The following is a 14,637-nucleotide window of genomic DNA, read 5'->3' as shown; positions in this document are numbered from 1 at the left end:
CTCATAATGTGTCATAACCTTTAATATTTTGTGCTGTCATTTTCTTGAATGTAATACTGGATTTAAGATTCATATGTTAACTAAAATGGAAGTGGAAACAAAGATTTACCTTGTATACCAGAACATCTTATTTCATGACTAATAGAAGCCCTTCAATAATAGCAGAAGTAATGTTCATCAGTGAAAGAGTTGATTGAGATACAGCCTTAGTTCCTTCTTCAGAAGTACTTAGCTGTGCTTTAGAAAACTAGACTCATTTAGCTGTAAAACAACCCCTTTGTTTTTTGTTCTATAACAGAACTCTTTATTTTTTTTATCTTACTACACTATTAAGCTTTATTTCATACACCGTATGGATATTAGCTGTGTGTATGTAAATATATATGTGAGTGTATACATTTTTGTTTTTACTAGTATGAAGTACTACTCTGTGTACAAGATCATGATGATCCAGCTATTGATGTGTGCAAGAAGCTCCTTGGCAAATACCCAAATGTTGATGCTAGACTATTTATAGGTAAGCAGGGCAACTTGGAGGTGGGACTCTGACTTGTAAAATGACAGCTCTTCAGCTCTATATAGAATGCTCTATATACAGTTGAAGACTCCATATGTCTGTGGACTTAAAAAAATAAATAGTTGTCTTGTTCATCTCATGTGGCTTCTGTAGTTAATCACCAGTTTGCAGTAAAAAAATAAGAATTTGTAGTCACAGTCTATGACATCAGTCCAAGAAAACTTTAGGAAGAATGATTTGGGTAACCCCCTGCAATTTTTCCTCCTAATTTTAAAACAACATTTTAAATCCTGTCTTTGCACTGAACTAAATGTGCATTAGAACAAGGTAGTAAAATGTTGTGGGTTTTTTCTCTGATACAAAACAAATTTGACCATGTCTGTCAGCTGGATGTAAAGGAGTGTGTTTCACTTTTTTCTGCTCCTTTTTTTATTTTTCTGCTGAAATTACTGTAGAATACAATCTTCATAATCATAGTCTTAAACAATAATGTGATTAATGTTTGCCTTAAATGAATGTAGTAATAAGCTTTATAGTTCTACTGTTCCTTTAGTTACACTAATCTTGCTATCCTGCCATTTTAAGGAAGCATTTGAGTATTTTTCCTTCTACTTTTCCAATTATAAAATATAGAATTGAAGGTGTATTTAAAATGTAAATATTTTGTATTAAAGTGGACTTTAAGAATTGGTGGGTAAATACTTACTCTTTCAGTTCATATATTTAAGTATTTTGGGTATTGAATCTGAATTCCAAGAACTCCTCATACATTAATTTCGTATGATGTTTGTATTTTTTAGGTGGCAAGAAGGTTGGCATCAACCCCAAGATTAACAACTTAATGCCTGGCTATGAAGTTGCCAAATATGATCTCATATGGATTTGTGATAGTGGAATCAGAGGTAGGTGTGTATGTGCTAACTGTTAAACTGTGTTTATTCACTGTAAGGGAGAAGATTTTGGAGATCATTGTGACTGAGAATATAAGCAGAAGTTAAAGTAAAGAACTGGAAAAAAATTGCTTTCAAGGAATAAAAGATTAAACTCTAATTAAAGGAGAAAATACCTTCCAAGAAAATACTACTCAGCCTGTTTCCGTTTTATTTGTTGTTGATGATAATAAGTGTTAATCACAAATACTATTTTTCCAAAACCGTTCTTGTAAAATAGTACCCATACGTACTCTCCATACTGGTAATAAAAGGAGAATCAGTGTCTCGCTGCAGTAGTCTGCTGATGAAAATTGCTCCATCAAGTGTCCTTCTTTCCTTTGTCACTTAGTAACACCAGACACACTGACAGATATGGCAAATCAAATGACTGAAAAAGTGGGCTTGGTCCATGGGCTTCCCTATGTTGCAGACAGACAGGGATTTGCTGCTACCCTTGAACAGGTGAGTGCAGTGTTTTTTGGGGGGGATTTTGTTTCATTCTTTTTTGCTTGCAAAACCTTGCTGAGTGAAAGCTGTGTTGTGCCTCTTGTACTTTGTGAGTGAGGAAATGTTTATTTTTAGGTGCAGTCACATTTCAAACTCAGAGTAACTAGGCCAACTTCTAAATGCTCCAGAATTCCTCTGTGGTGTTCCGCCTGTTGGCTCAATATTTGAGTTTACAATGCGAACAATGAAGTTTACAAGATATGCATTTTGCATTTTATAGTTAAAATTATTAAAAACCTGAAGAATTGAACTGACAAATGCTTTCTAGCGCTTACTCAGAGAGGAGTAATTAATTCTATTTTGATACCTGAAAAGGCACACAAAAATGTCCATGGCAAGTCAAAGCTACATCCAAGCTCATGCCATATCTTATTTTCAGCAGGATTTACAAGCAGAGCCTTTGAGGAAAGTAGAACAAAAGCAAGGCTTATCTCCTATTTTCCTGTAATACTGCCTCAGGTTCTGTAATTGTCAGCTGACACACTACCTGAGCAGGAAGCAGACTTCTATATTTACTAATCCTTAATATAATAGTATTTTAGTAAGAACAAGGTTTCTTAAATGAGCTTTTCCCTCCTTTTTTTTTTTTTGAGTCCATATACACTTCTAACACCTATAGTTTTCTTTACCTGGAAGTTGCATAGGTCTCTTTGTTACAGGATCTATGTCTGCTTTATTCTGACTCTTATCCTGTAGTGCTATTTCATGTCTCATCATAATCGTAGTGAAAGGGAAAGTGAAAAGTTGATTCCTATCCACCACCTTCATACTACTCATTCGTCCTATTCTCCCCTCTTCTTTTTCAGTAAGTTGTCTTTGGCAGGATGAAGAGGTTGAGTTTGCTTTTTTATTCTTTGTGTCTCAAGGCATGTAATTTAATAAATTTTTATTTGGAGCTGGCTTTGGTATAAGGCGTTTTGGCCCCAAGGCTAACCGATAGTGGTAGGGATGAAAGAGAAATGTGAGAGATGAAATTGTGGTGAAATTCAGTACTCCATCATTGCTCTAAATGAAGGATGCTTTTGAGCTGATTTTTTTTTCTTTTTTTTTTTTCCCCTTTCTTAATTATGCAAGTCTGAGTTTTCTCTTAAAAGAGAAAAGCAGAGATGTATAGCACAAATTTCCTAATACTGCTAATTGTTAGAGCAAGAATTACAACCCCTGCTTCTGTGTTCCTGGAAGAGCTTTATACCTCTGATCCAGTATACTGCAAGATGAGCATGCCTTTTCTTGAATGAGTTATTGTACCAGTGTGAAGGCAGTCTATAATAAGGAAAGTGAGAGGCACTGGCACTCATTCCCTCTGTTGTTTTGTATGTCATTTCTAGTCTTAAGTTACTGAATCTTGTAAAAAGGTTTGCTCACAATCTGTTTTTTCTTCACTATTTTTGTTTGCAAGTGTGGTAAGCAAACAAATAGAGAACATGTCTGTCAGTTATCACCACATAATATATTAATCGTACTGATTGTTTTGTTACTTAATGGATTTTTAATACATATATTCCCTGAGAAAAGCTTCAGTAAATTAGAAATGAAGTTCAATATGTAGGTTTAAAACCTGCTTATAGATTTTCAAAAACACAGCCAATATTACCAGTACACTTCTCAGATTTGGTGATACACTAGGTTTTTTAGAATGGTACTAAATACTAAATTCTTTCTAAATACACCATCATAATTGGCCATGTCTAGTGATTTTTACCCTCTGTATGTTTTCAGAGGAAAAAGTTGCCAGTATAGTGCTTATATACGGAGTTTTAAATGCCTTTTTTTCTTTCAACAGGTCTATTTTGGAACTTCACATCCAAGGTCATATATTTCAGCCAACTTAACTGGCTTTAAGTGCGTAACAGGAATGTCATGCTTGATGAGGAAGGATGTCTTGGACCAAGCTGGAGGACTGATAGCTTTTGCACAGTATATTGCTGAAGATTACTTTATGGCCAAAGCTATAGCTGACCGGTAAGATGACTCTGAAGTAAGCTTATTGCTTTAGTTGTAGTTTAAATCTTTCTTTTTGTTTGCTTTTTGTTTGTTTGTTTGTTTTTTTAAACACGTGGCCCATACTGCAAGTACAGGTCAGCTTCATGTATATATAGCAAACATATTAATGGCATGTGCTTTGTCCTATCAGTGTTAGTCTTTTAGAAATAATTAAACCATGCTATTTTCAATTACTTTAGAGAAGAGTTTCAGAATTTGTTTTAAGTATATGACTTTTTCAAAGAAGAGTTTTGATAAAATTATTTTGTTTTGCCTGTACCCATTGTAGTAATGAGGCACATATGCCGAAGAAACTTCTCAAGCCTAATGAAATTCTTGTGTCTTTGTTTTCAAGTTGTTTTTTGCATCTCTTATTTGCACCTTTTTATAATAACAAATTCCTTTTTCAGGGGTTGGAAATTTGCAATGGCCACACAAGTTGCAATGCAAAACTCTGGTTCATATTCTATTTCTCAGTTTCAGTCCAGAATGATCAGGTAAGATTTTGAACTTTTACTTCCTCTCCCACCCATCCCTGCCCCCTTCTTCTGATCGGGACAGCCTGATAATGAGAGGGAATACATTTTCCAAGGTGATTCGATCTAATGCCCAGTGTTCTAAAGTTCAGTGCACAGCTTGATGCATGCTTCTTTGTTAGTGCTGGGAGAGAGGCACTGAACTGACTTTTCACTGAAGAATGACTGCTTAAAAAAAACCAAAAAACAAACAAACAAAAATGCCCCTGCCCTTAGAACCTTAATAATGCTATCCATAGCATCTTTGAAAGGGAGGTTTTTTGCAGTCTTTATTTGGACATGTTAATTAATTAGGTCGCCATTTTAAAAAAAATACTGTGATGGCTTATTTGGTGAGGTGGGAGAGGAAAGTCAAAAGTCAAAACTGATTTGTTTTTCTTTTCCAGGTGGGCCAAACTACGAATTAACATGTTGCCTGCCACAATAATTTGTGAGCCAATCTCAGAGTGCTTTGTTGCCAGTCTGGTTATTGGATGGGCAGCCCATCATGTGTTTAGATGGGATATAATGGTATTTTTCATGTGTCACTGCTTGGCATGGTTTATATCTGACTACATTCAGCTAAAAGGTGTTCAGGTATGTAATTTTATTTTCCAGGAGCTTACTAAAATTAGTACTGCCATTGACTTCAGGAAAAAGCTAAGCTTAATTACAACCATCAAATAATTATTTTGGCATGCAGGAAATAACAGGTCTGATCCTTTTACTTCAGTCATCTAGCTTCAGTTACAGTATCATGAAAAGGAGGAAGTGATTGTAATTTTGTATTTTACAAAATTCTGCACTTGCCTCTCATGTTTGCCACAAATGAGAACAGCATTTGTGCTTCTAATGCTGTAGAAAATATTTAGTATGGATAATTGTATCTTGAACAAGAAAATATTCTTGGGTTTTAATGAAGGATGTTGTTGCTCTGTAAATCAGCATAGTAAGCTTTATAAAGCATTTTTAAAAAGTTTTAAATTACTTTAAAATATCTCTTGAATTATCAGTATGATTAAATACCTTGGTTTTTATTCTTTCTAGGGTGGTGCTCTGTGTTTTTCAAAACTTGATTATGCAGTAGCTTGGTTCATCAGAGAATCCATGACAATTTATATTTTCCTATCTGCTTTGTGGGACCCCACTATTAGCTGGAGGACAGGGCGCTACAGATTACGTTGTGGAGGCACTGCAGAAGAAATTATTGATGTATAGCCACACATTTGTAACTGTGAATGTCAAAAAGAGATGGGGAAAAGAAAAGTATTATAAGTTGTTTATATACTTCCAAGAAAATCTACCTTCAGTAGTTTTATTACCTGTATGTTTGGTATCTGTTCTTCAATTTATTTTTGCATGGCACTTGCATCTGTGAAAATACATCTGTAGTCTTGGCCAAATGGTACCTTCCTCCTGTGTACAAATAAAAATAGGAGAATTGGTCTTGACATCTGCTTTCTATTTAAATGCTCTGCAGTAGACTTTTTTTAAAAAAATATCCTTTGGGATATGAACAGCTTCTTACTCCTTGGTGTGCTAGCCTAGTGAATCTAGGGTTCACATAGCTATTTTCCAGCTGGGTTGCACAAGGCTGTACCTAATAAAATCAGAGGTACAGCTGATTTTTGTTTTATCCCTCTAAACTGAGCTAGTAATGGGACCTTGGGAAAGAAGCTCTGAAATGTTTTATGCCTACCTCTTGTAGTTGCTGCAGAACAATATGAATAGAAAGACTAAACCGCTTTGTAAAAACAAACTAAGTGAACCTGTAGTCTTGTGTTTATATGTATATAGGGAATATTTTAATCACTGCAGTAACCAAAAGTGGACTGACTTTGCTAAGAATGAGTTGGAAGGATTTACTGGTCAGGCATGTATTATGGGCATCTTTTGGCCAAGTCTGATCTGGTTCTGGCTTGAACCTCATTAAGCACTGTGCTGTAAACTAGCCAAGGTGATCCCGTCAGTACTTCCATCCTTTTTTAAGGGGCGTTTGTCTTTCCCTGTGAGTGAATGCTTTCATGGTGGGGGGTGGGGGGGTATTGGGGGTGTGTGTGTGTGAGTAGGGAGTAGAAGGGAGCAGAAATACATTTCAGAAACATTTCACACATGAGCTATTTTCTTACGCAATGTCTTAAGAATGTAATTTCATGATGCAGGTATTTAATATCTTTGTAAAGTGAACATGCATACCTATACTAGTCATAATTAAATATTCAATTGCAGTAGATATTGTGAATATATTAAAGGGCCGGGTGAGTTTGCTGTTACTGATTAAAACTGTAGTCTTAATTTAGATATCAAAGTTTACTCTTGGCTGTTTGCCTGTTAGTCTAGCCTTTAAATTGGACTTCTGTATTCCAGTGGTATGACTAAAAGGACTAGATTATAATGCATGCCATGGTTTTCCTCTCTCTGTTCCCTGTAACTGGGTTTTCAAACTCATTGTGAAGTTTCCTAATTTGTGGTGAGCTGTACTTGTTTTCTTTGAATACTCTTTTTTTTTTTAAAAAAAGAGCAAATCTAGAGAAGACTGTTGCATAAGCCTTTTGTTTTCATAATTGTATTTATGCTGCTTTACTTTTATTGATATGGAATAGCATATTGTCACCATGAACGTGAACTGCTAATTACAAGGTTGTGTCAACAAAGCAGCTTTAAGAGTTGGATGATGATGTGTAGCATATTAGCAATAATGACATGTATTTATAGAAATGGACTTTTTACCTTACTGAGCCAATCCCTTACCCATCATATGCTACACAAGTGTACTGTGTAGGTATTTGTTGCAAAACATACTCTGGGCCAAGATGCTTCATCCACCTTAATATCTCTTTTGCCTTATGGTAACACGGAACTTTTTTAATGGGCATTTCTCTATGGACAAAGGCTTGTGATGCTTCATTCTTTTAATGTGAATCAGGAAGAAGCACTTTTCCTGAGGAAAGTTTTACATTGAAACCTAGTCTAGTTGTGACCCACAAAAACATATTTTTTTTTAATATTGTTTCTGACATAGTTGAATTTACTGACAATGTTTGTATCTTCATTTGTTTCACAAAGTTTGATGCCATTCATTGCACTGCTAAAGTGAAGCTTAGCTTGCTATTTAGCTTTATGCTGATTTCTATGCAGGCAATGGAACAGAACCAAAAAAAAGAAAAAAAGGCTGAACAGACTTCCGTTTAAAAATTCTAGGTGGGGATAATTGTTTAACAGGTGCTTTGGTATTAGTAGAGCCATCTTTGGCTGTGAAAAATAAAGCTTCACTTAAGCAAATGGTTTCATTTGGGTGTTGCTTGGTTGATGATGACATGAAAACCAACAGTGTCAAATGTTGTAGACAATGCTGCAACAGAACTTGTGAAAGTTATAAACAGCTAATGTAAAGTTACGTTGATCTACAGCTGTGTAGAATACACTATGTTTATTTAAAATAATTGTCTTGTTTTTTCCTTTATTTAAAAATAAATTTTGAATACAATCTGCTTGGAGTACTTTTTTTGTTTCTTCAGTGATGCTTTAATGTGACAGCTTTAAGTGTTTATGGTAGCTCTGTTAGATTATATTTCTAATTAAAATTCATAGCTGTAAAGGGATGTGCCTTTTGAGCCTTTTACAACTACACCATCTCTTTTGGATTTTGTTTGACTGAAATTAACTCACATGTGTTGAACTGATTTTGAGTTATCCTTAATTTTTTAGAATAACTTCAGTGTACAGAAATTTTACAAGTGAACAGCACAGTTCCATATCTATTGTAACTAGCCTAGATTCAGATTTTAAGATAACGCCTTTGCCACAAAACACTTCGACATTGAGAAGTAGTGTTGATCCTTTGCCTTGAGGTACACTAACTTAAAAGCACTCTGAACTTGCTCTGCCATCTAACTTGGCTTTTTTTTTTTTGTCTCTTCCCTACCATTTATGAAGATCATGTGAAACTTAGTAAGAGACTGTGTTTATGAAAGAGTTGTTGGAATCCTGTGTGCATGGCATAAACAAACACCACTGGAATCACTTGAAAACTATTTATAGAAACTTAAATGTTCCTGAATGTATTTTGTGCTCAGTACATTTGTAACCACAATACTTATCCTCTCTCTTCAGTCCTTTTATTATTTTCCTGCCTACTGTTAAATAATGTTGTAATTTTATTCTGTACTTTCAGTCAAAGTCTTTATTCCTTGAATTCCTTTTGCTGTTCTTATTTCCCACTGAGTGCTGGCTACCTGCATTTCCTCTCAAGTCTGTTTTGACAGCTGGAAAAGCTTGTCTCTAACCACCTGTTTTCACAAATCACTTCTGGAAATTGTTTCATTCATCTTAAAAGCTTTTAAGCCTCACACCTAATTTCTGACTGTCTAATTTTAGGGTGGGTTTGAGATTCAGCTGTTGTCAGATTGAACTGGTTCTCCAACAGTTCTGATGCTGATGATGGCTATTGAAGCTAAGGAAGACTAAAATTTATTGTGTCAATAGGTACACTTTTAGTAGTGCTTTAATATTTAATATACAAAAATATTTCAGCTTCTATATTGTCTGTGCTTGTATAAATAACACTTAGAATAGAGAATGGCACTATATAGAATTTCAAATTAATTCCATCTTTTGGGTCTAAGAATGTGTAAGTTTTGAATTAATGATCACATTATAATGAATGGTTTACTGCTTGGATTTTTGGAGTGAATGGACAGGTTTACATAAGGTTTTTTCTTATTACCTGAACTAAAATCTGTGTCATAGGCAGTACGTAGTGTTACAATGCAGTTACCTGGGCAAATGAGAATTTCCCACCACAAAGTCTCTGTTTTTATGTTGGCTTTGGAGAATATGTGCAAGATTCTTACATTAATGTTGTAAAACTGCTGTAATTGAAATCAGGGTCCTGGAATGTGATTTTAACAAAAAACCCAATAAAACAAATCAACCCAAAACACAGCAAACAAGAAATCCCCACCAAAAAAGTAAACCATACCAAAAGTCACCACAACCAACGAAGGCAGCAACCGCAGAGCCAAACCCTGCTGACTTTGTGCATCTTGTTGATTCTGAGCCTTTAGAGTTGGACTGCTTGAAATGTTGTTACCTGTTCTGCACTGCACAAACAAATTTCAGTTACCAGCTATGACACAATTGAGAGTAAGTGATAATTCTTATGGTTAAATTAACCACATTATGCTTTTGCTTCCACTATTGTCTAAGGGCAAGCGACTGTGTTTTCAGTCTTAAGTCCTACCTGGAATCAGTGTCCAGTTCTCCCTACAAATCCAACATTAAGTGTAAGTGTACCAGCCACTCTTGAGGATCCTAAGGCTTTGGTGATGTTGAGCTATAACCTTGCAAGTTTGTGGCCAGTGGGTTTCCTTTCCAAAGGCAGTTTTAGATTAGTGTCCTGCAAATGTTCCAATTATGCTGAAGCCCTGCAGAGTGTATCTGGAAGGACAAGTGTCTAACAGCCCTTTTAAGTACAAGATGTTTGTGCTGCCCATCTTCATATTTAGCTGAAGTTAAAAAAACCTAGCCAGCTTAATCTTAAGAGACTGTAAAAAGTGAAGCATTTACAATGCTTTCTAACACAGCTTTTGGAACACTTTATTTCTTGAATTCTCATCAGATCAGGAGTGGACTGCTGCTTATGTGTGGTTTATGCTTCTGGGGAGAACATGCTGCTTCTTAATCTGAATCAGATCTAATGATTTTTGTCTAGCTGCTGGTGTGACTGCAGATGCTCAATTAAGAAATGCAGACCAGGGAGCTCTGCATTGGAAGTTTATGGATTGCTGCCTCTTTCTGCCTCATCCCTCCACACACTCCCCCAACACTTTTTCCCAGTTTCAGACAGGAAGGAAGGGCCTCAGCCAAAATCCCATGTGCCAGCTGGAATTAATGGCCATTTTATATGTAGCCGATTTGTGGGTAAATGGGAGAGGTCAGACTCATGTGCCTGTGCAGGAAGCCAGTAAATTCACTGGGAGCAAAAAGCAGGAGCTGTCAAAAGAAACCTCTTCACTGGGCTTTGACATGGAGTGAATTATTATTCTTGACTTTCTTTGCATCCTCTGGTCCTGTGTTAAACTTAGATCTGCTCACAGGGTGGAAGTGAGCTCCAGCCAATTTAAAGTTCTGCTAGCCCTCCCCTTGTCTTTACTGTATGATGAATAGCTTTTTTTTTTGCTTCTTTTATTTTTATTTTTATTTTTATTTTTATTTTAGTCTTGCCTGGTGCCTGGAAGAGTGTGTTTTTACATGTTGAACAGTAACATCTTTTTGGTGGTAATAACTTTGCCTTTTGTCTGATACCAAATGCTGGGAAAGGTGTTCAGACTACAGCAGGCCTGTAGACTACACATGTAAAATGCTGTAACACATTCAAAAGTGACTCCCTAACCCTACAGAAATTATAAAGAAACTGTGGCACCTTTGGTAGAATCTCTACATGTAATTTTTTTCTCTTGCATGTACACACACTACATAGATAAAGGTATATGTGCATACATTTTTATGTATGGACTTCTATATATAGATATGTGTGTTAAAGTAAAGTAAACTTATCAAAGTTACTTTACTTACCAAAGTAAAACCTTGTAAGAAGCCTTGAATTTGACAAACCTATTCTTTCTGTAAGTAGACCATACAGGTAAATTAATGATTTGCTAGTACAAAAGGCCAGCAGCACAAAGTTAAATAAATCATGAGCCACTGGATCTAGTATCCATTTCATGTCTCAGTAAGCAGAAAGAAGAAAGCTCAAAACCTGTAATTTTCTTCCTGGACATTTTTACTTACAAGCTTGAACACTGTTTTATCCATCTAGGCTTTTGCATCTTCCACTAAGTATTCAGAAACTCTGCTTCCTTAGCTGGCAGCTCCCCAAATCTGAGCAAGGCAAGGCCCATACTTTTGTCACTTGCCTCCTTTCTGTTCAGTTTCATTGACTTCTGCTCCTCCGTTTTGGAGCAACCAAGATTCTTTGTAAAAGAGTTTTCCCAAGGACAGAAACATGCGGGAAGGAGAAATAACAGCAATGAAAGTTGGAGCTAGTGAATGCAGTGCTAAATTTGCTTGTGACTAAGGCTCCAGAATGAAGTATGGGCAAATCTGGCCATTTCTGTAACATGCTGAGTAACAAGGAAGAATACAAGAGGTGAATCTTAAGAGAATTTCTTTAAATTTTAAGAGTCCTTAATCAGAGAGATGCTAGAGACCTCTGAGTTATTCCTGAAGGCTAGATATCAAGAATAAAGCTGTTTCCATTAATTTTATGGGGGTTTCATCATGGTCTGTTTAAGGGTTGTGTTGTATGGCTGGAAAAGGAGGAAAGCATTTTAGTGGGGATTGCAGCCCACTCTGCAAGATATGGCAACTTGTATCTGTTGTCTCTGGATTACAGACCTCTCAAAGGCTGCCTTATTTTTGCTTCCTATGTCTTGATGCATTCAGCTAGCCCTCCTGCAGATGATTTAGAGGATAGGGACAACTTGTCACTGTTGGGGCATTGGCTGAGTGGGGAGGGAGCTCCAGCTGGAGCAGGCAGGTTTGGACTTCACTCATGTTTGGGGATGTCTGCAGTCATGGACTTTATATGAGATGAGAATGTTAACTCCTAGGTAGTGTGGTATGGTGATGACTGTACCATGAAGGGTCTCTGCCCATGCTGCGGGACTGGGGTGTCTAAAAGCAGACAGCATTTCTAGCAGGGAGAAGGCAGCTGCTAGAAGGAGTATTGCTCTGTGAGTTCTACACTGGTGGTATGAACTAGGAACCTTCTTACTAGAGCTTAATATCTCAGGCTTAAAATATTGGTGTGTTTCAGGCATGAACGTGAAGTGAATCTTGTCTGTATGCAGACTGACAAAAGCAATGATCTCATCACGCTGTGTCAGCAATGCCCTAGCTCTGCTAGGAGTCAGCAGTCATATTTGACATTCATATCTTTATGTGTGTACATAAAAACAATCTTTCTGCAGCCAGAATATAACTACATAATATTTTTGTTCTTTGCCTTTTGAACAGATTGCTTTTGTATGCAACAGGTGATGACTAAAGAGATTATTTCATTTAGTTTAAAAACACAGCTGAAATGAACATCAGAAATAAAATTTGGCATTTCCAGCTCTTTGTCCACTGATAACGGAGAAGCTGTGCATTTTTTCCTCAGGCAGTCAGTTACTGTTGACAGTGGACTCATTCTTTATGAACATATAAAGTCATAAACCAAGTCTATACAGCAGGAAGGACTGCACTTGTCCATACAGTCTGTCTCAAGGCTGGTTTTTGTGGGGTCACAGCAAAGTAGCCTATGGCCAGCAGTAGACTTACACCATAAGGTCACGTACCCATTGGGTTTTCAATGTCTACAAAATGCTACAGATGAAATTGATGAAATTGCCCTTCAGATGGCTGGCATGGAAGGTGGTAGCTGTTTTGCAGGATCACAGAAGCTGTTTTCTGGCCACAAAATTCTGGTATTTTGCATTGCATGAGTAAGTAGCATTTCCTGCCATTGTTTCAAACATAAACGCAGATTATCTCCTAAAGGAAAGTATCTTAGAGAAAAAAAGAGCCCTTTTTCCTAAAGTTTGTTTCCTCCAAAATCCAGTAGATTTCCCTCTAAAGAAGCACCATTGATTTTGTCTAATTTGTAAGTCCCAACATCATGGGGTATTTTTACCCTTGTAGGCTGTAAAATGTTTTGAGCTTCTCGGTCCTCAGGAAGCTGATGTCATAAACAGTCTGGACACAGTTTTCTTTGGTTTTACAGGTGAGATGGCAAGAGATGGCAAGTCTCTGCAGGGAGTGAAACTCTACCATTTCAGTGCTGTGCTGCCTTCATCTGGTTTGTGCTGCATCCGCATCTCATGTCCGCTGCATCTGCGAGAGCCATTTGCTCCCATTGCAATACTGCAATCAGTGGAAAAATGTGTTTCCTTCTGTCAAGGGAAGTTTACCATCTCCTCCCTGCTGTTAGCAACGTGTGAAAATTAGAGAGCACTAAAGGGCATACCAAGTTCCAGGCTGAAGAATCTTATCTCCATGCACTGCAATGTGCAGATGGTGTGAGTCTGTTACACTGATGCTTGGCAGTCGCTTTTTGGGAACTGGTTCTTGCCAAGGTGGTAATAAAAGAGGGAGGGGGTGGTGGTGGGGAATTGTATTTGATTAGCATTTACTTAGAGAAAAAGACATTGTTTGGAAAGTCTTGCTGCAGTGTTCCTGTTTAAAAACAGTCCTTGCTACACATCTTCTAAACAATGTTTCCATTTTCCGGGCTCTTCTGCATACTTAGCTGAAACCTATTGTTTTGCCGGGAGAAAAGTGCATCACTACCCATTGGAGTTTGATCAGATTGACTAAGTTACAGATGCATGTTTTCCTTTGTGTGCTCAGCTGCTAGATCCTTACAGGCTTTTCTCTCTATGGTGGTGTGCTTAAGTCCTTTTGTGACGATATCACTTTGTTTAGTTACTATCTCTGTGTCCTTTAGAAGTACTCTGCAGATATCCACAAGTCCACAGGCAACGAATCAGAAGACGCTACTCTTAGAAAACTTTGTGTGAAATGAAATTTCCACTTTCCAGCCAGATAGTGTCTGTGCTACCACAAGGATCTCCTCAGTAAAAATGGGTATTGGATTTTTAGTAGAAGATTGGAAACCACTACTGCTTCAAACAGCACCAAACAGCCCACTATAATAAGCATTCTTGCAGCACAGAAACTTCTTGCTTCCTCAGTCCATTCAAGACTGGATGTGTGAGATGGCTGCTCAGGACTGGGTCCAGGTGGATTTTTATCATGCAGACAAAAAACTCTCTGGCCATCCTGTGCATCCACTCTCGCAAAAAAAAGTATTTCAGAAAGTTCAAAAGCAATCTCTTGTGCTTATGTTTGTGCCCATTGTCTCCAATCCTGGCCCTGTGCATCACTGGGAAAAGTCTGTCTCCATCTCCTTCACCCTTATCAGGTATTTGTAAATGCAGGTAAGATGCTCTTGAGCTGTTTCTTCTCCACACTGAGCAGTCCCAGTTCTCTCAGCTTCTCCCCATATGTCAGATCTTTTGGCTCCTTCATTGTGCTTGTGGCATTTCCATGGACTTGCTCTGTTGTGACCTCAGCAGTGCTGAGTGGTGGGGATCCCATTCCTCAACAAGTTGTCATCACTCCTTCCTGTGCAGCCCAA

At 37.3% G+C, this 14,637-nt stretch overlaps 1 protein-coding gene across 1 annotated transcript in view; it reads left to right on the top strand.

The window, feature by feature from the left end:
• UGCG (UDP-glucose ceramide glucosyltransferase) overlaps positions 1 to 6,452 on the top strand; it is a 33,117-nt gene extending 26,665 nt beyond the window's left edge. Inside the window, exons 3-9 of the mRNA XM_062513273.1 lie at positions 415 to 517; positions 1,318 to 1,419; positions 1,799 to 1,911; positions 3,740 to 3,918; positions 4,350 to 4,436; positions 4,862 to 5,051; positions 5,502 to 6,452. Of these exons, the coding sequence (XP_062369257.1) occupies positions 415 to 517; positions 1,318 to 1,419; positions 1,799 to 1,911; positions 3,740 to 3,918; positions 4,350 to 4,436; positions 4,862 to 5,051; positions 5,502 to 5,672 (945 nt within the window). The 3' untranslated portion in view covers positions 5,673 to 6,452. The remainder of the gene's footprint in view (positions 1 to 414; positions 518 to 1,317; positions 1,420 to 1,798; positions 1,912 to 3,739; positions 3,919 to 4,349; positions 4,437 to 4,861; positions 5,052 to 5,501) is intronic.
• The last annotated feature ends 8,185 nt before the right edge of the window (positions 6,453 to 14,637 follow it).

Source organism: Cinclus cinclus, chromosome Z, assembly GCF_963662255.1.
Source record: "Cinclus cinclus chromosome Z, bCinCin1.1, whole genome shotgun sequence".
Taxonomy (NCBI): domain Eukaryota; kingdom Metazoa; phylum Chordata; class Aves; order Passeriformes; family Cinclidae; genus Cinclus; species Cinclus cinclus.
The sequence above is the reverse complement of the archived record's forward strand: the minus strand, read 5'-3'. Positions and strand labels throughout refer to the sequence as shown.